Source organism: Poecilia latipinna, unplaced genomic scaffold (assembly GCF_001443285.1).
Source record: "Poecilia latipinna isolate Pla-1442-1.1 unplaced genomic scaffold, P_latipinna-1.0 Scaffold796, whole genome shotgun sequence".
Lineage (NCBI taxonomy): Eukaryota > Metazoa > Chordata > Actinopteri > Cyprinodontiformes > Poeciliidae > Poecilia > Poecilia latipinna.
Window position 1 is genome coordinate 365,306 of NW_015113412.1, and position 21,671 is coordinate 386,976.

General features: G+C 37.0%; 1 protein-coding gene across 7 annotated transcripts in view; it reads right to left on the minus strand.

Annotated features, from left to right (window-relative positions):
* Positions 1-21,671, minus strand: part of LOC106956203 (protein diaphanous homolog 3-like) — a 170,846-nt gene that overhangs the window by 105,825 nt on the left and 43,350 nt on the right. For 3 of the 7 annotated variants that reach the window (XM_015046878.1, XM_015046880.1, XM_015046882.1), the window contains 3 exons: positions 15,709-15,717; positions 2,853-2,885; positions 984-1,079 (listed from right to left, as the gene is read on the minus strand). In XM_015046878.1, the coding sequence (XP_014902364.1) occupies positions 984-1,079; positions 2,853-2,885; positions 15,709-15,717 (138 nt within the window). The remainder of the gene's footprint in view (positions 1-983; positions 1,080-2,852; positions 2,886-15,708; positions 15,718-21,671) is intronic. The other 4 variants (XM_015046883.1, XM_015046879.1, XM_015046884.1 and 1 more) reach the window with 2 other exon arrangements.

Consider the following 21,671-nt stretch of genomic DNA (forward strand, 5'->3'; position numbering starts at 1 on the left):
AGAATAGATTACCAGAAGAGCTTTCTCCCAACTCTAACCCTAACCTAGTTGAAGAGTTTCTTAGCATGCAGTCTTTAGACAAAGACCTAATCACCTGTATTTAAAGTAAAATGTGTTGAGCAACTCTAGCCATTTTAGAGACAATAACATCTGTATAGAAGTGATATTAATTAAACCTTACTATTCCAGGTGACGTTAGAAAAATACACCAGTAAAACTGATAAAGACCGGTTGAATCCGTTTTACCAAAGAGATCCTTCAACCGGTCTTTATCAGTTTTACTGGTGTATATATATATATATATAAAGATCATATACCATATGTCTTTTAAGACATTTTGTTCCAGACTCTGTATTCATTGTTTCATTCAGAAGCAAGAGGGAAAATTAGAGAGGATCAAGGGTCGTTTTCAACAATTCATCCGCAGCGGTGAGATTTCTTCTGCTTTGTCTTCTGAGTACATACCTATAATAGTTTCAAATGCATTTAAAAGATTGCAGTTGGGAGAGAAAACTGAAACCTGTGTGTGTTTACTAAACATTTTTAGGCAGATATACTGCAGCTTTGTTTTTGCACTTGCATAAATATGCAGATGTGCACTCAAGTGACCAATACACAAAAAGTGACAAAAAAACTCAAAAAAATCTCTTCAACATGAAGAACTGCACAAAATCAAGAACTGAAGCACTTTCATATGCCTTTGAGGAGCATTTACAGGTTGTGACACTTGCTTAAGCTTGTATCAGTTAAGTGCTTAGTGCACCTTCGCTTTTCTCGTGCTTTATTTTATATTCTAAACCTGTATAAATGATTGAGTAACCCATTCTCTGCTAAGTTATTTAAAATTACAGAAATATTCAAAAGTACAAGAAGACTCACGAGAGGGATAAGAGCATCCAAAAGGCCTGCTACACTTGAAGTTTTGAAGGCTCCTATAAATGTAAATCAAGGGAGAAGTGGCCTGAAAGGAAAAGGATACTTACAGAGATTTTGTGCAATCTTGGGATCGAGCACCTTGAGCTCTTTAATCCTCTTCTTTATGGATTTCTTTTCCTCAAGATCATCTTCCTCCTTTTTAGCTGATGAAGAAAAAAAAATACAAAAATGTTACTAAAAGCAAAAATATGGATGTGCAGGAGGAAAATAAATTGACACTAGCGGGTATCCTGGTTGGTATTGTCTAGATCCAAAAAGACCAAGATACACAAAGAAAAATGCCTCAAGATGTAGATGAGAATATCACCTCTTGAAGACAGACATTTTCTTTGTTTTTATTTCCAAGGCTACATAACAAAAAAAAAAAAGGTTACCTTTTAAGAGTAATGAGGAAGATGTATTAGGGGAATGCGATGGAATAACACTGATATGGACAAGGTACTAAAAAAACGGTAGTGAGATATAAAAGCGTCACATTTAAGTTAGATGGTATTGTTTTTACCAGGACATGAGACATACAACATTAAAATAAAAACAAGTAAACAACTCAATGTCATCTAATCTAACCTGTCAATAGGACTGGGCACTGCTGGTATTAAATTGACGTGAAACTGAACGACAGGATGGATTCCTTTGCCATCCAGGCATAGCAGTGTCCTGTCATGCCATTTTGTATAAGTTGTACTCATTTGGTACACAAGCGTATCGAACCAACATGGCTGTACCAGATATCTTGGTATGAAAACACAGAACCTTAAACCTTTGCTAAAAAATTCACTGAAATTTAAAAACAAATCAAAAAAGGAAAAAAAAAAAGAAAAAAAAGAAAAAGTCTGACCTAAACTGAGACTCGCCTACGTTTCGATATAGCTCATCTGACTTTAACCTTTGATACCAGTCTACCTTCACTTCAGCAATGAGTTAACCTTCCTATCAATGAAAGATTTATTTAATTTTAGAGTTAATTTAATGTTTCCTAAAGGAAGAGGTTTGTAAAAGGAAAAGCCAGAGTGCTATATAAAAACTTCTACAGCACAACTCCAAGGTTCAATCTGGACTCTACAGTGAAGAAGTCGTATGACAAAGTAGAAGTCTATCCTTACTACAGTATAAGATTAGTACCTGATTTTTTTTTTTTTTTTTTGGATATACATTTAGGACATCGATCAAATGAAGTGACCCTTGATTTCATCCTTTTTATTAGTAGACCCTGGGTATGATTTGTCCACTGCTTCGCCTGCTACCACTTACACCTCTGGAATCTAGGTTTCAATGATACTTTGGACAGAGCTAAACTGATTTGCATCAATTTGTTTAATAGTTAATAGTATATGAGAATTTCCTTGCTGCATTTGTTGGGGTTAAATAGGTTATGGATGGTTTTTGAGAGGGGAGGGCACTTACATGTTTGCTAAATTAAATGTGGTAGTACTTCTCTAATGACCAGGAAGTGTAAATGCAGATTTGAGCAAATACAAAAAAAAAAAAAAAAAAAAAAACCATACCCTCTTAAGTCACGCTTACAAGGAGGAAGTCCTGGATGCTTTTAATTACCTAAGACACCAGATTAAAAGAACCAAACGTGCAACCCTTGGAGTACGCCGGGTAATTGTCTGGTGCTGTAATCATCAAGAGTGTGTGCTGAGAAGAGGGGAGCAGCTAGCGGGATATAAAAGAGGGGAACAGCGTCTAGGAACACCGGGGTTAATCCGCAGGAAAAGGTATGCCTGCTGTTCCATGTGGTCTTGTTCTCCTTTAAGGGATCCTGTATCCAATTAGAAAGTGAAGAGGGATACTTGGAGCTCCCACAAGATGGAGACTAGTAGCATGAGCACAAACATGCACACTTACAGCACAGCTCACCATGCACAAAAAAAACAAACAGAACCACACACTGAGCGATTACTTAGACTTACGTGGCTCCTCCGTGACTACATTCTCCTCACAATCTTTGTGTGAGCAGGAAAAGAGAGATGTAGAAGCAGGGCAATAAAAGGAAAAGTGCAATACAAAGCAAAGAGCAGAAAGAATGAAGAGACAAAAATGCATCATAAGATTGCAGCATGAAATACAGACACTTTGGCAAGGAGATAACTACTTTGGCATATAAATTTGAAATAGAAAGATACTTACAAAAGTTGCACTTGAAACGTATATAAAGGCAACTAGTATTTGGTCAGCACTGAAAATTTATATTTCAAAGTTTACAGAAAGATTTGGTCAAAAATAATAAAAAAAAATGATTTAATAAGTCTGTCAAGCTGCAGAGAATTACTCCCAAACATAAAAAAGAAAAAATTGAGCTCATTGTTACAGTGAAACCAAAATAAGTTCAGTATTTGTGTTTCGAGGTACAACTTTTCTCCACAAGATTTTTAAGAATACATTTTGTTAGAAACCTTAAGTACAAAGCAAGAAATAACATCTGATTTTACTGATGTAGCAATTTATGCAGCTTGACCTTAATCACAGAAAAAGAAAAGAGATTGGTAAAAACATATTGGTATACAAGGTTAAATAATTATTTTGCAATACATCAGGTCCCGTCATGTCTTTAAAGAGACATGAAGGAAAGCAAACACTGCGTGTTCATCCTGTACGATACTAATCATAACTTCTCTCACATTCCTGGTTCTTGTGTGCGCTTAACATGCAACGGTGGAGGCTGAACTGCCTTTCAGTCTCTTGATAAATTTATGGTGAGACAGCTCTTGCTCGAGAAAACATGAAAGTGAATCATGACAAAATTTTAAGACTTACAACCTAAATTAAATAATAAATCCACGAAGAACTAAATTATTCACTCACAGAAATGTAATCTTGTAGTTGGTGCTATTGAGCTTTTTAATGCAGTGTGTAGACAGACTTCTGCTTACTTCTTTAAGATGCTGTATCAGTCCGATTTTTAAAACTTGAAGCCTGGTGAAACCTCATCTAACCTCGCACACAACAAATATTTCTGAAATTTCCTTTTAATCTCTCTGCCTCGTAGATATACAGTTGTTTAAACATTTACATTTGTCAGAAATGCAAATTTCATTGTAGTTTATTGTGATTTTACATGACAGACTAACAAAGTTTTGTGGAATTCCCCTTTTACTCAAATACCCCTAACAAAATTTCAGATCAAGCAATTGCCTTCAGAAGTCACTTAAAAAAAATGCTCATATGCAACAGTGTTTTGCAAAAGGTAGAGATTTCATATTGTGCATTACAGCTGGAATACACCAGTCAGATCACAAACTTTGAAGAAGTTTAAAGATTGTTTAGATTATAAAACAATATTGTAAATGTTGAGTCAAACACTGCTTAACAGAAAGAAAAAAAAAATGTATGGAACAGAAGAGGAACCAGCTGCAAGTCAGGCTGGAAGTGCATTAATCAGAGAATAAACCATCAATAGTCAATAGTAGTCTGGAGGAGATGCAGAAACTCACAGCTAGAGTTGGACAATCTCAGGACAGAACAACTATTAGTTGTGTGCCATATAAATGTGGTTTCTATGGAATGGAGTTCCATAGAAAAAAGCTACTGTAAAATAGGGAGGTCATGTTTATAGTCCACAAGAGGTCATGCAGGAAAACCAGCAAACGTATGGAAGAGGACACGCTGGTCAGGAGAGACCTAAATTTATTTATTAAATAATTCTTACAGAGAAGAAAAGCCTTTAGAAACCGGGATGTAGGTTCACCTTCCAGCAGGATAACACGGTCAGAAATACAATAGAAGAGTTTTGAGAGGTGCATTAAAAACTCGTATCAAATTGAGAATATGATGCAAGCCTGGACAGTCGCTGTTCACAGACTTTATCCAGTCTGTTGAAGCCTCAGCTAATTTGCAAAAATAGGGAGGTCATGTTTATAGTTTATAATAGATTTTAGTCCAAAGATGAGCAAAGTTATGAACTAATTCAAGTGGGATCTGAAAACTTTATTTTTTTTTTTCTCATCATCACAACTATGCCCCTTTTGTTTTGGCCTGCAAGATGCATTCACAAAAAAAATGTATTGGTATTAGTGGAAGTGATGTGACAAAATGTGGAACTGCGCTACATCTATGGTTTAAGAGATACTGACAAGATGCAAATCGCATCACCCACATACACTCTGTCCACATCACCCCAGTTGTTATCAGTTAAATTGCCTAATTAGATTGCCCCTTTCCAACAACACCCCCCAACCTCCCTGGCTTGAGAACGGGTCCTCTTCAGGGAAATCCACTCATTATACATCAGCCAATTAACGTGTCCTGCTGGAGGTCGAAGGTCACTGGTTAATCAATCAAAGAGAGTGCAGATAGTTGCGATTATCAGATTGCGCCATCACCCGGGAAGTATGGGAAGATAAGGATACACCTGTGAGAGCTGAGCAGTGGGGAGCCTGTCACAAAAGACATTTGGCAAAAGCAGGAAAGGAGAAGCACTTACAGGAAAGATATAAGAAGGTAGAGAGAAGCAATGATGGATGTGCACGAAAGGAAGGTTCCTGAGTCTGTGACTAAAACCAATTAGAATCAGCAAGCAGGAATCAGGAAAAGTGAGGCTAAAGCTGTCTGTTAGAGACACAACACTAACATAATGCACCTAAATTGGTCTATTACTGCTGCATCAGCACTCAGAAGTTCTTAAAATATTTTAGGTCACGCCCTAAGTTGGGTTATGCCCACTCCTGTGATTAATGTCAGCTCAGGGGTTAGAATGGATACAAGTTTTAAAGAACATAAAGACTCCAGTTACTTACTGCGCTTCACTTAAGGAACAGTAAATGACCTACTCTCACAGTGGAAAACATTAAAATAATCCACCAACTGTGCATCCCCACAAAATCAAACTAAGCATGTTTATAAATGTTCCCGTCAAAAACATTGATAGTTAAACAAGAAAGGAGAAGATTTAAAATGTTCTGAGGAAAAGCAAAGGAATGTTTAGTGGCTAGATCAGCTGGGGAGTCAATGCTGGATTTATTTTTTTATTTTTTCTTTAAAAAGTTATCTAGACTTCTCACTTGTGGTAATTTTGCTGTTTGGTTTTGATTTTTATCTCTGTCACAGTTTAAAGGCACTTGACAACTTGTAACACAACGCACAGCCCTGCTTCCCAAACAGCCGTCCTTCCCACAAGGCAGTATCAGTGAATTCTGCCATCAAAGCACTAAAGGGAGTGGTGGATGAAATAAAACTGCTGTGAAAGAGCATGACTGATGCTGTACATGACAGACGGGCCTCAGAGACAAGCGAGTAACACCTCAAATTCAACCCCCCGACCATCCCACACCCCAGCATACGCGCACATGCACACACACGCACATCTCCCTCCCCTCATCCTCGGCCCTTTCCACTCACACTACCACTTCATCTTATCACAGCGGATTTCTAATCAGAGGAAGCGCCTTACTGGAACTGGCCTGGTTTTGACACATACACCCAGATACACACACACACACACACACCCAGAAAATCAAATTTAGGTATCACTGAAAGATCGCCATGCCAGTATACTTTGCATAGATAAAGAAAAGTTAAAGAATTGATAAAGGTAAAGAATTTAAAAAATTAAAATTGATAATCCTTTTACCTTAAGCGACTTTCTGCTTAAAATCACAAATGTATAAAACTACACAAATTGACTATTTTATAGTTAATGTTGGACTGGCAATGTGTCCAGCCCATCATTACCCTGCAAGGACAAGCGGATTTAGATAATGGATGGATATGCATCTTATGCATCAATAAGACTGTTTGTCTGTGTTGTTGTTCATTTAGTGTGTGTGTGTGTATATATATTTCTAACACTTTTTTTGTTTTCATCTTTTCTGTGAACATGCATATCTTAACACCTAAATTTCACCTCTGTGAAACAATAAAGGCAATTTTTTTTTTTAATTATATTCCAACACTATTGCTCAACTCATAATGGGTAAAACTCATGTTTTCTGGGGTCTCATGCCATCTCCCTGCAAATTAGATAATTTACATGTCTACCCCTGTAATGAGTGAGACCTGATTTACCAAAGAGGAGCCCTTTTTAATACTGCTCTAGCGTTCCCTGAAATCAAACTGTACCTGGTCTCTCACCTTCATTTTAACTACAGAAAGTAACTAATCAAGTGACAGAAATGCCAAAAATGAAAAGAAAAAGACATTTTTGGTATATGCTACTAAGTCTGAATAAGCTCTCATTTAGTGTATCTCGGTGCTTCATTTCACGTTTTTCTCCTTGTAGCACTGAAAATGGCATCAAGTGTTGCATTTTTCAGATGAGTCGTCTCAAGGTTGAAATTGCAACACTGTGAAAACCTAGAATTGAGCAACTTTCAAACATATTTTTCATCTAGGAACAAAGCCACTGATTTCGCAATGAAGAACCATGGCCAGTTATGTGAGGTCAACTATTTTCAGTGTCGTCAAACAAATACACAATGGCCTTGAAGACTGCAATTCCACCCGAGATTTTAAAAAAGCCTTTGCAAGGAATTGCAAGCGTACAACTAAAAATATTAGTTCTTTAATATGTATCCACTCATGTTGTACATTTTCCCAACTCGTACAAACGAGATCTCAAACAGGGTTTGAGATTGGGCGCCTCAAACCAATATATTTTAAATGGAAGTACTCAATCTCCAAATGATGTTTATATACAAAAAATTAAAAGGAAGCATCCAAATGAGGAACTTTAACTTCATTGTATTTTGACATCAAAAAACAAAACATCTTAAATTGCATTTGCCTTTTTTAGAGATCCATACTGCCACAAATGGTCAAGTTAAATGGCGTCAGTTGTTTCTAGAACCATAACGGTCAAATTTCTAAGGATTCACAGTTAATTACAGAAAATTTAGGCAATATATTGAAGTGTATATAAAAAGTACCACGGGATAAGACAATCCATTGGATATCAAAAATAACTGGTTCATACTGGTTCAAAGGGTTAAGGTGACATGGTGGTATCTTCAAAGGTCCTGATAAAAACTAAGTCCAAAACTTTCACACCTGATATTTAAATTCTCCCACAAAGGTATTGGTTGGTTATCGCCGTCAAGGTAAAACAAGGTTTCACAAAAACCTTACATTATACCTTTCTTAGAGTTTAAAGTCCTTCCAATGGAGAAGTGCCAGAGGGAGTTTTCTCTGGACGTATGGAGCACAGAGACTAAAGTGGTTCTATCCCTCTCCTGCCAGTTATTAATTAGTTGGCTGAATACTTTTCTCTTGCTTACTAAGAAGACAGCTTTAACAGTATGGAATTATTTTAGCGGCAAAAGAGAGATGCATCAATATGTATAACCTAAAAAAGCTTCACCAATCACTTTTAAGCTGCTGTCACACTGCTTCCTTGCTCTACATGTGAGAAAATTAAGGAGATTGAAGAATATATAGAGCCTCTCACTTCTTTGAAGCAACAAAGTGCTCCGCTTCTGAACAGCTCATGTGTATTTAGCGCTCAGCATCCCGAGGCAAATTAAGCTTCATCAGTGCAGACAAAGCACCATGATAGTGCTACATGAAATTAAGTAATCCTATTATTGGCTCATTGCTGTAGATTTTGAGCAGCAGTTGCATAAATGCTGCAGTAGTGGTGCACATGAGTAGCAAGCAAGGGGTGTGAGAGCTGTGGCTCTTATGCCTCAGAAGTTTCCAACAGGTCAGTTTTTTATTTATTTATTTATTTTCTGTTTTAAATAAAACAACTTTATCACATTACATTTTGTTTGAAATATTGTATACATACAATAAATAGATTTTTATTTATATACTCTAGCTTATCATACTCTCCTTTGATTTAGTACTGACTTAACATATGTTATAGTCTGCAATTATGGATTCCTTTACTAATCTGGTTCTAGCAAGCTCCACTTTTCCACTTCAAATCAGAACTGCTTAAAAAGTTAAGAATCATTTTATGATCTAGTTTTGCAATTGGCAAATTTATAAGATAATGGGTGTATCTTTTCCATTTCTAGCACAGAAAATAGAACAGCTACTGTTTGGAGGCGAAGTCAGTTCAAAGGTAATAGGCTGCGACGTAATTATTCTCCTAGTTTAAATATTGACAATCTGCATCTATTAACACTGCAACAAACGGCAGCCAGCGACTGCTGCCTTCGGCAGTAGTACTTGGGTCGAATCGGTCAAATGTGAGTTTTTTTTGGCAAGCAAGAGATCAAAAGTGTGTGTACGCATATTTGCATATCTGGCCCTCAGTTTTATTTTAGATCTGTGTCTTACTTTTTATTTAGCTGAAGCTGCTATAGCTAGACACGTGACACAACCGTCTCTGCCAGAAAGGCAGACAAGCACACAGCAAAGAAAGACTGAGAGGGCAGCTGTCTTCAAAGGCTAATTTAATCACTGTGTTGGCTCTAATAACCAATCAAGGTAGTCATGCAGGTAAGGTTTAAATCACTACAATTAAGGGGGCCTTATAAATTCTCTCGCCGGGTTAATTTATATGGCCTCACAATTGAATCAGCAAACCCCCACATACACACTTAGACACATATCAGTACCTTCATAGGACATTACAGAGATATGCCGACAGACTCGCATCTAGCCAAACCTTTGCCAAAATTGACCTGAGACTAACTTTTAAATTACACTTATATACACTCGCGAATTAGAACATTCTTTGTGATTAGGCTGCAAGCAGATTTAGCTCCCCATAAGATGAGCTATAACTGGAATACACACATATTTATATATAACACACACACGGTTGCCTGCAGCAAAATTCACTACTAGACATCAGATGCACAGAAGGGGGCTGCTTGCAGCAAGTGAACAAATCCAGCGCTCCGACAAATCTGTCAAGTCTACAGTCAACAGAGTGGAGAAGAATAGTCAGACAGGCTGCACAATTTGACTGTTGACTCGCTGTATGGTTCAAATTCCACTAAGCCCTGAACTTCAGTCAGTCTGACAGGAAGTACAAGAAAGCACAGGAGACATCAAACGGACGTCCACGTGTTATTTGAGCTCTACATACCTGCCCTAACGTCTTCTCGCTGCCTTATCGCAGCACACAGCTCGGCATTGGTGCGCACAGCCATGCGAGAACGGCTACAATTGTCTTATTTGCACATGGAGCATCCGCCCCATCGGCTGTGCTAGCACCAGCGAAAGTGAGACAGCCGGGGAGATCAGAGTAATGAAGTGAAGGAGCTGTGTTGTGAGTGAGCTAATCAAAGTGAACCATGCAGGGCCACCTCTCCCTGTGATCAAGACTAGATGACCCAGGGCCATAATTAGTCTGAGACTTTCATTCTGATAGCAGCAAATTAACAGACTTCATTAGGCTTTTTTTTTCTCCCCCTCCCCTCTCCATCTATTCCTGCTGCACCAAGATCACTAAAAGTACTTGTGTGTCAGCACCAACATCTACAACATCACAGACATTTTTTGTTTTCTTTTTATAAAGAGAAAAAAAAAATCTATCCCATAGAGAGAACAAGTAAGTATACTCTTTTACAAAATACATTTGCAAATCTTGACTGAAGTTCACTGACACAATAAGATTCATGACTGATTAGAAGCTTGTTAATCAGTGTGTATTGGCCTGTGGGTATGAATTTCACCAGGAGTTTTATTCTCAGTGGAATAGTGCCCTCTATAGGACTCCTGAAGATGCACCATTGCCCCCTTAATATGTTTGTGTATGTCTGTAAGCTGAATGAGTATTTTCAGACAGCTGTCATATCAGGTTTGAAGCATTGTTATCTCAATTTCTTTTCACAGCGACAGCACAAGTGTGATCTTAACAGTTGTTAAGCCCACCCTAACATTTCCCAAGTCATTCAGTGGACTGATGACAGCCTAAATCATTCATCACTGAAGTAATTTGTTCTCCCCCCCCCCCCTCCCCCCTCCTGCCCCACCCAACATATCGCCCCCCACCCTTTAACACCCCCTCCCAGACTGCGTACACAAACCTGCACTGCACATGAAAAATCACAGTAAAATATAAAGTCGCAAAGGCAAATATGTTTTTAACGAGCCCGCCCATTACCTTAGTGATACGAGGACACAGAAAAAACAAAGCGGGATCATATTGAAGTGCTGATGCCTGAAACACTGAGGCAGAACAAGAAAAAGAAAATATAGGAGTAAAAAGAAAAAAAAAAAGGAAAAATGGGGGGGAAAAGCATGACAAGGTTAACAATGCAGGGGGGAAAAAACAAAACTGGGAGCGAACAGCTTGTGAGGACTATGAGTGTTTGAGGCAAAACTGGTGACATTTTCAAGCATTTCAAGACAATGTTAAAAGGTGCAGGTAATTGGTGTGTAAGGCCCACTGATGTGCTGTCAAAGCAACATAAAAGCAATTTGGCATAGTTGTGTTATGTACACATTTTAATATATGCTGAACAGGAATATAATGGGATGGACATCATTTAAAGACTGCCATGTTTGCAATGTGTGCATTACGTGATCAGACCTTCCCTTTTCAGCAGCGACATGAAAAGCCTTTAATGATTTTTGCATTTGATGATATGTGTCATAATGGCACAGATTTTCTGAAGCCACACACAAAAACTCATTAAAGAACTAATGGTGCTCTTCAAAATGTCAAAGTAAAAAGCATGAAGTGAGTGGGGGGGAGGGGTAAAGAGAAAAAAAAAAGCAAAGAAGAAAAAGACAGACTTTTTCTGAGAGAAAGTCCATTTGATCAGAGCCGATATGTACCCGTAGAGAGAAATACTAACTGCAAGACAGCGTGAGACAGACATCCTGCTGCTATCCTCAGATACACTGAGTGTTTCATAACAAACTGCATTTGCAGTCTTGCATCCTTTTAGAGGCTAATTCTATCTCTTAACCTCAGTAATCTGACCACATTTCGAAGTCCTCCTGTGTCAACATATACGTTACATTTTACTTGAATAAAATCCAGCAGAAACGAGAAAAGTAATGAGGTGATTTAGGTTTTACACTTAAGACAAATTGAGGGTAAATGAGAATGTAATAACTTCACTTTCTAAAGCCACTTGGAGGTATTTAGTTTAAACAAGGCCACCTACTACCACTTTATTCTTGTCATTTCATCCCCACCTTCTCTGATGTTCAATCCGCCATAATTCCTACGACGGTGTCCACCAACCTCTTCTCGGCTGCTTTTGTCTCATTGTAATTCAAAAGCTTATCAAGTTCTGCACACAGCAGACGACGAAAGCTCCTGAATTTCTGAGAAATTTCCCCACCTTTGAGAGACATATTATCCACCACGGATATGTTAAGTGGATATGTTAAGTGGGTCCAACTTGGATGTATTTTGAGGGTTATTGTAGTTAAGGTTGACAGCACTGAAGCTCAGATTTGAATGATCATGGCTCTTTAATGTGTCACGTCGTTTGACAAGTCACACCAAGCTGTCAGCTCTGACCGCGGACTTTAACTCCACCTGGGAGCCTTCACTTCCCAAAACAACCCATACGAGCTTAACCTCTCACACGCACCCACACGCGCACACACACCACCTCTTCCATCAAGTATTCTACAAATATGCATTGTGCAGACTGACGGAGCCCACACAAACACGCCATCTTCCTAGGTCATTATATTTATATGGAAATGGGCTGTCTAATTATCTCTTACAGCGTGCCAGTAGTGAGCAACGAACTTGTCGTTACCCAACTTTCTCTTTAACAGGCTACATTGATCTTGAGAGCACAGCATTAATAACATACAGGAAATGATATCTAGAAACTACATGAAAAAACGGAAACTTGTAAAGCTCCTTTGTTTAAACACCTGATTTCTTTTTCCCCAACAGAATGAGGGTAACGGTGTTTGACAACTTTCCCAACTCCAAGCCTTTAATCTTTTAAATGGTGATGTATAATTAACACCAACTCATTTCAAAGTAAAGATCGACTTTCAATTATTTTCCAGCCCATTAATAAACATAACCTCAATAAGTAATAAATCCTGTAATATAAAAATAAACATAGCAAGTAAGAGCAGTGAGCTCAATAAGATTACATATTCAATATTACAATGTTTGTGAGGATAAAACTAATGCCATATTTGTACATGGAACAAGTTTATCTAATTTCTGATCTATAAATGTGAGCCAAACAATGGAAGGGCCACTTCTTTGAGCCTCTGCATCTCTCGCCACATAAATCCAATGTGCTGTGATTGCTTTCTAATGCCACTATTGTGCTACATTTCACCCAGTGAAAACGCCAAATGCACAGGACTAGCAATGCTACTTTACTGCTGCTGTTTTATCTTCTGTCCAGTCTTCTGCACACACAGCATCATGGAGGAAACACAAAGATAACCAGCGTTTATACTGCATAACCCTTGATGTCTGAGTTTGGGGCACAAAGAACCACCTCACTAACCACACACTTACACTGGCTGACAGGAAGTTTACTTTAGTTTTATTATGCTTTTATTTGAAGATCACTTTCTCTTTGACGTTACTGGAGAGCAGGCATGATAAACAGCTAATGACTTCACCCAGATTAAATTCCCTCATCAACCACATCATTGTGGATATGTAATCTGTATTAGTAGGTAGCCAGATGCATGTTGTGTAAATAAAAAATAACTTTCGTAGTAGATTTTGTTGATTGGTTTATTTATATATCCACTATTGAGGTGAAGCCTTATAACTTTGATACTTTTTTTTTTCCAGGTCAAGTCTGAGATGTACAATCCTGTCATTCTAATAATGTGTTGGTGCAAGAACCTGCTACTGGGGATATGTACTGTAAATCTTTTTGAAAATTAAATGAAAGGACATTCAGAACTCTTAAAAAAAATGGCTGTGACCTGTTACCGTCTTTTTCATCACAAGGTGTGCTTTGTGCTGGTTTTTCATACTGTTTGAGGGTTCAACTATGTTGTTTCCATGCACTAAAATTCTGGTCATCAGTTATGTAGTGAGTTAGCTTAAGTTTCACTGTCTTTTATCCTCACATATCATATTGGTCTTTGTGGTCAAGATGTTAAGGCTCATGAATTGATCGGGATATCTTGATACGCATGAAAGAGAATGATGAGAATAGTTATGGCAACACTGAATAATAATATTTTATGATTTTTTTTTTTTTTAGCTGTGCCACTCTGTTTAGAAAAGACAAATTCAGCTGTTTGTATGTACTTCCTTTCACAAGAAACAGCTATAGAAGATAAAGGTGTATTAACAGCTCTCTGAATAATGTAATGCTGTTTGAAGCTACAGTTGTCAATTATGAGCGGCGTGTCTGTTAAACAGCATAGTGTCGGCTTGCTGCCCAAACAGATGGTCGGCCTAATTAACCAGCTAATCTTAGCTTGTTAGAATTGTGTTCCTCAACTTTGATTTTAGTGTCTTTAAAAATACACCTCAAAAGAATAATGTAAGAAAAGTAGGGTAAAAGTTTTTTAACAAGCAAATTATTTTTTAACCCAATACTTGGAAGTGCAGCTTTATCCAAAAAAGTTTGAATTGAGCAAAACAGTTTCTGTCGCTTCTTTTTAATAGATCATGCTTGAGTGACTAGGTTATTTAAAACTCACACATTTCTATCAATTAGAAATATCTTTCTCAGAGTGAAAGGACATTGTTAGTATGAAACATCTATTACTTTTAGGCTGTACCTAAACATTTATATGCAAGTAATGGGTAAGAAAAATAACTAGAAAATTAAAAAGAAATACATAATCATAACACTTTCCATTATAACTACTATTTGTGGGTATTTGTTCTTGGATTGCAACTTTGCAATTGGTTTAGGTTACACCAGCATTCTTGCATCCTGACAGAAAAAAAGTGATCTTTGTGGGTTCTGTATAATTGGATCTTATTTATTAGCTGCCCCCAGGAAAGGGCAGCTCTCACACTGTTGTTCTTTTTTTTCAAACGCTCCAGCAACAGCTTCATCGCTCAGTCATCTTTTGATGAGTGAAAGTGATGAAAGGAAAAAAAATGCTTTATATTCTACACATCAACTGAGATATGGATGTGGGAATATTTAAAGTGCATGCAATAATTGGCACAACTGACAATTTCAAATACAGAAAACAACCTAGAAGAAAAGGACCTCTATTATTACAATAGAAAAGGGATTAAAGAGCAAATTCATCCATGGTACAAAAATATTCCTTTTACTGTGATTTATAGATTAACAGAAATCAAAGCACAAGCACCAGTTCATTGATTATTTGAAATATCTTAAATAAACAGCACCCATAGAGATGAGCATAAATCTGAGAAAATCATTAGTTACAGACGTATTGAACAAGTTTGCTACATCTCACCATACTGATTCAAATTAACATTTTAGCTTCTAAGGCAGCCATTGTTTCAGTAAAAACTGAAAAAAAACAATAAATATTACTCATGACTAATGGAATTGTTTAAACATTGCAGTAAACCTCATAAGCACTTCCACTAGGAATTACAAATGTACAAACAAATCTGATGTTCTAAACTGAGAAGTTATGGGTTTACATTGGTCATACATCAAAACTAATTGTGTATTGTAAATTTAGAGAATCTTAATAAATGCAATGCATCTAAATTTAGCTGCATTAACTAAATCCCATTTTGTACTTAATGAGGGTGCCACAACCAGTTTAAAGGTTTTCATTTTTTTTTTCTTTTTTTTTTTTTTTAATCCCATCCAGATTGTGTCAGGTTGGTTTGTCAATAAAATATCACAAAGTCATCACCATAAAACAGTCTTTAAATTTGTCCTTACTGTGGAAAATTAAAAAAAATAAACCATAAGCAACCAAGAACATGCAATACACAATTGCTGCAATACATTTAAAAACAAAACTCACCTTTTGTTTCTGTTCCAAATCAAGCACAGCATGCAGCGAAGCAGAAGTTCAGTCGCAAAAGCCGGATTTAAAAAAAAAAGCAAGACAAGAAAGAGAAAGAAGCAGAAACAGAGCAAAGAGGGGAAACAAAGATGTTAGTGATGTCTGAAGTGAGCACTGATTCAGAATTGTTTGTTAGCAAAGAGAAAACAACCAAAGCGCTGCATTGTAAAATAGACGTGTAACAAACCACTGAATGAGCTTAGACAGATTAGGTTCAGTTTGTATTTCTTCACAAAAACGCACTTGTCAAAAGAAAAACAACAGAGTTTACTGTAATTGCAGAAAATTGCTGAATTTCTGTCGATTTGTACAAAAGGACTTAATGTTCCAGCAGAGATTAGCGCTTTCAGTTTCTAATGAAACTGATAGCTGATGATGACAGTCGCGTAATTACGTCAGACATCACAGGTCGGAGCCGTTTAGACCTCATCTGAATGAAACATAATATCTCACAGATTGGTTTCCATCATTACAGGCATTAATGTGCTAATATTGTCTGACAGATTCTTAATACGAAGGTACCTTTGGCCCAATTTCATTACAATGGTTAAAGAAAAAAAAAGTGTTTTGCATTTTTAGGTAAAAAAAAAAAAAAAAAAATATATATAAACAACCTAAAGAAGATATTAGATTCTAAAAAGTATTTATGAAAAAGAGATTTAATAAACCTCAGTCATGTGGAAATTCACTAACATACAGTTTAAAGGAAGTGAAACATGTTTTGGATGTGTGCAATTATTGAAAGTTAAATGAAGCATGCTTAAAAAAATTAAAAAATAAAATATTAACAATAATTAAAAAAAGTCTCCCGTAAAGTAGCTAGTGTACAGTAACACTACATTAAGCACATTTTTTTAAGCAGAAATTTAAAACTTCCCTCAAAACATTTTTTTCAAATCAGATCACACTTTTTGTGTGATCTGATAAAACAAGAATTTAAATCTAGTAAATTTTCCTGAGCTCTTATTTGCACTTGATTCCAGTTGAGTTGTCCATCTTTCCATTTTTATTTACTTATTTTTTTTGTTTAAAAATGTTAATTGTATTTTACTGTCACCGTAAAAGCAAATTTCTCTACTGACTGACATTATTTGAATATTAACAATAAGGCATCTAGTTTCAATTCTACTTCTGAAACTATCAAATATGACAAAGTATAAGTTATTGGGAACAACTGTCATACGGTAGTAGGTCATGTAAATCAGAGCAGCGTATGTTGAGAAATGCGGTACACACAACTTGCAGCTTTCTGCCAAGGCAATAGCATACATACAAAATTAATGTCTTTTTTTTTTTTTTTTTTTCATATTAGCTCAAGAACAAGCATGAAGAGAACAATGTGGTGTGGGTTTCCATGGCTGAGCAGCTAGTCCTAATAAAGATCCTTACATAACCAAGAGCAATACAAAGCGCCAGATGCAGAGGTGTGAAGCACGCCACTGCTGGATTGTACAGCAGTAGAGACGCGTTTTCTAGATTTCTGAATCATGCCTCTTTGTTAGGGTTTGCCAGTTGCTAGAGGAACAGCACATGCCTGGCTACAATTTGCCAAGAGTAACATTTGGTGTAGAAGGGATTGAGGTGTAGGATCATTTTTCAGGAGTTGGGTTTGGCCCCTCATCTACAGTGAAATCAACTCATATTGCTGCAGTACATAAAAACATTTTTGGACTATTCCAAATGTTCCCATGTTTGTGGGAACAGTTTGATAATGGCTCCTTTAGGTTTTAACTTGATGGTACACTAGTGCCCAAAGCAAGGTCCATGACTTTCACCGATTCCTGATTTCAACATTAAAAAGCACAGTTTGGATGAATTAGAGCAAATACAATGAGCCCAGTCTTCTACTATAACATTAGTGTCTGACCTCACATAGTCTAGAAACATTCACATAAACACACTCCTAAACATTGTTGTCGTAGATGAGACAAAGCCACTATAACTTCAAAGTTTGCACCCGCCTGGTCACTTTAGGTTTAAAGTAATCTTAACTTTACCAACAATTTTCTTCTGACTTGAAGTAATATTAACATTTTGAATATCCCAGAGTTCTGACTTGAACATGATGGAGAATCTGTGGGTGGAACAAAATTCGATGGTAAGTAGGTCTTCCACATTCAAAGAGTTGCTGCTCAGTGGCAAAGGTAAATCATCAAATTACAAGAGGAAACGCGTAACATATTGCTCAGCAATTGAACTTTATCAGGTGTATAAATAATGTTTGTGCACTGTTGTTGTGCAACCAAAATTTGAACATATATTTTATACTTTTTTATTTCTTTAGGAGCCAGTTCTGTTCGTCACTGTTCTTACATCACCCGTATAGAAAGTTGAGAGTATAAGCTTGACTGATTGTAGCAGAATTACAATTGAGACCAGTTTATTACTGACACTGCAATTGTATTTCCTTTACTCACTCTAGACACTAAAGGCAAACAATGACAGAAATATATACGTTACACTCAACAGCCATTTATCTAAAAGTTTATTTCTTCATCTGAGTTTATGGGAAAAAATTGTTCCACAGATGATAGAAGATTTAATCTTTGTGAAATAAACAAATATAACCTTTCAGCTTTACGCTAGGGAAAATGATAACATCTCAGGACACAAGTAGGAAGAAATAGGACTGCGTGCCTGGGGTTGTAATGCCATGAACTGCCCATGTGTGTAGAAACACAGGGTCAGTGTAGAAATAATTTCTGAATGAGGATCAAAAGTACTGAGCAGCTTACATACATGTGCGTGGGGGGGATAGAAAACTGGCTCATGTTAAAATAACATACTTCTAGACGTTAAGATCATTGGGACACAACTTCTAATACTCTGTCAGTAAACAACTCTTTTCTTTGTAAGAGGCTTTAAAAAGTCTGGCTCCTCTGGTCAACACAAAACTATGCAAAATCTCTAAGGAGGTTTGTTTTTTTGGCATCATTTAAATAAATGAAAAAAGCAAATATCTTAAATGGTTACATCTGATTTAATTTTATTGAAATAGATCCCCAAATGATTTGTCCAAGAGATCTGGAGTAGCTCGCTGCATCTCTGACATTCATTCCACTACACACAGATCGACTCCATACCTCCGATTCCTGCTGCTTTGAAAATAACGTTTTATTTTTCTGAGAAATCAAGCAGTCAGACACCAGTCTACCGTTGTTTCAGATTACACAGGACAAGCATCTGCTTTGCTACAAGTGAGCAGACGGGGGGGATAAAATGCAGAGGGATATACAAGAACAGCAGGGTTGGAGATGGCTTCTCTGACTCAATTTTGAGTTAGAGAACTCTTCAGAGAAACTGCTTTTTCTAGTATTTGCTCCTTCACAATTCAAAAGAAGTGGCCTTTTAAAAGTTTTATGTTTCCTTGCTGTGTTAATGTGTTTGGGGTGGCAGTACTGCTGTAAAACCTTAATATGTCCAAGTCTCCAAGCGGACAGTTTAAGGTTATTGTTCAGTATTTTAGATCGCCATCAGATTTCACATTTAACTTTGGGTTCTGAACAACGTAGACTGGCAGCGCTACCATAATGGAATACTACAATGTTTTTCACAAGACAAAAATAAGTCCAACGAACTAGCAACAACATTGCTGGTCTGAAAAGAAAGGTCAAAAGCTCACCAAAGCATTAACAAGTAATTCTGGGGGAAAATCTGATAACTATCTTTCCCCGTTTCTACCAGACACACCTCAAAAATGTCAATTTGACACCGCAACAGAAAAAAATCATGGGATTACCAAACATTTGACATCTGGTATTATCTGGAGACCACAAAACGTCTAAAAATATTTATGTCCATAAATCTACAAAACTGCAGTGTTCCTATCTTGGAGGTTATGGCCCTCACAGTTACAACCAAAATCATTCATACTACTGGCATATTTATTAATTTTACCAACATTTTGACCAAATCAGCAGTTGCTCAGGGCATTTTGGAAAGCTTTGAGTTTTCTATTGCTTTTACGGCGTTCTCAAAAGTAAATTGCCTGTGTTCTGACATGCTGGTCAAAACAGGCAGGCTATTTTACTCGCATTGTGTGAGACTATGCTGAATTTTATCCAATCACAGAATTAATATGATTTCCTGCACTTCAATTAAAGGGAAGCACATAACCACCATTACCATAGGAAAAAAAAAAAAAGTCTCAACTGTTGGGAGATCCCCGTCTTTCAATCAGAAACAAACTTATTGGTTGAATAAAAATAATTTAGATTTAAGCCCACATAAATAATTTCATTTTTAATACTATTAAAAGAAGCCTACAAAATAAAAATATTAATTAAAATATGTTATTCGAGATCAGATTTTTTGATTCTCTATTCTGCCGAGATGCTCAACATCATATATGTGCTCGTCTTCACAAGGAGAGCTGTTCCAAACAGTACATAAACTGTGAGTTTGCTGTATTTTTAGTCGGAGTACATAATTGCTCATTAACCACATTTTTTATAATGACAACAATAACAATATGAGCTGCTGAAAGCCCTTAACACAGAGCAGCCAGAAATTGGATGTAATGATGCCGTCAGCAGTGAAGCTAGTCTGTCACTTTTCACCAGAAAAGGTGGGATGTCTGAAACACACAGACAGTGCCCGATGTGCTAATTGAAAAGGAGGAAAAAAAACAGCTTTAAAGAACTTTAAAAGCAACTAGTGCTAACTATGCACTGATTGACACTAATTATGTATGTGTACAAACATGTGTTGATTTGTTTACTCCAAGGTTATGATGGGCTCGCCCTTCTCACATCATCTGCTGAGTGTGTGGATGCATTTTTTTCCTCCTTCTTCACACCAGTAACAGCAATAATAAAAACAGGTAATTAAATCTTTACAACTGCCAAAAGCAACATGTTTACCCTCTCCATGCTGACGGCTATCCACATAGTCATACAACCTAGGTTATGTCCTGCATAGTCTATTTAATCCAAGGTGACAACATATTAAACTTGTACAGCACAAAGTGATAAGAGCATGCTATATCAGATGGAAACTGGGGTCCAACACAGCCTAATTTGCATTATTTTTTTTCAGCAATTAATATAATTTAATTTAATTTTTGCTTGGGCTTTGGGAGTCAGCACAACACAGCAGGACAGTGAAAACAAACTGCTAGCTGCTATTTGGTTTAGTAAAATGAATCCATTGTGTCTCATTTTATCTGCAACTTGTTACCGTCAGGTTCAGAGCATCCATTTGAGATGCTGATGAAAGAATTGCAATTAAAAAACATGTAAGCTTTGCACATTCTTCCTACAAACAGCAGCCCAACTATATATATACCCAGATTTATGGTAGTCAAAAGGCACATTGCCCTATATCACAGATAGACAACTTTAAATAAGCACTAGTTATAAATGGCTTTAGGGTGCAGAAGAGTGTCATCATGGTAAAAACATGAGATACACTTTTGTATATGTTTGACCAATGTTTGATGTTGTAGAGCTCAGTGAAGTCATCTTTATTAATTAAAAATATTAAACTGACTTTAAAATCCAGCACTGTCCACTGTGATGAGCCTCTAAAAATGTGAATAAAGAGCCCAGAAAGCAGTAAACAGTTCTTCATGCAGGAAAACGTAGTTTGACTGCCAGTCAAATGCATCAAAAGGTTGCATGCACTCCGGAATGCTCAACAAGACATCCCTGCTGCTCTGAGGTCTCATGGTAGATAGTCCTTTGTTACACTAAAGCAACAGATGTAGAGAAGCAGGGATATGAGCTGCTCGCCTTGAACCGTCTGGTTAAGAAATAAAAGGAAGCTGCCAGAAACAGGAGGGACGCGTCTGAAGTTCTGTAGCTTCTCAACTCAAAGCTGCTTAGTTCACTGGAGAAGACCACACGAAGGACAAGCACAGGGTTGTCTATGAAACTTGTATCCTCAAAATTTGTATTCTGCTTTGCGGCAAACCCTCTTCC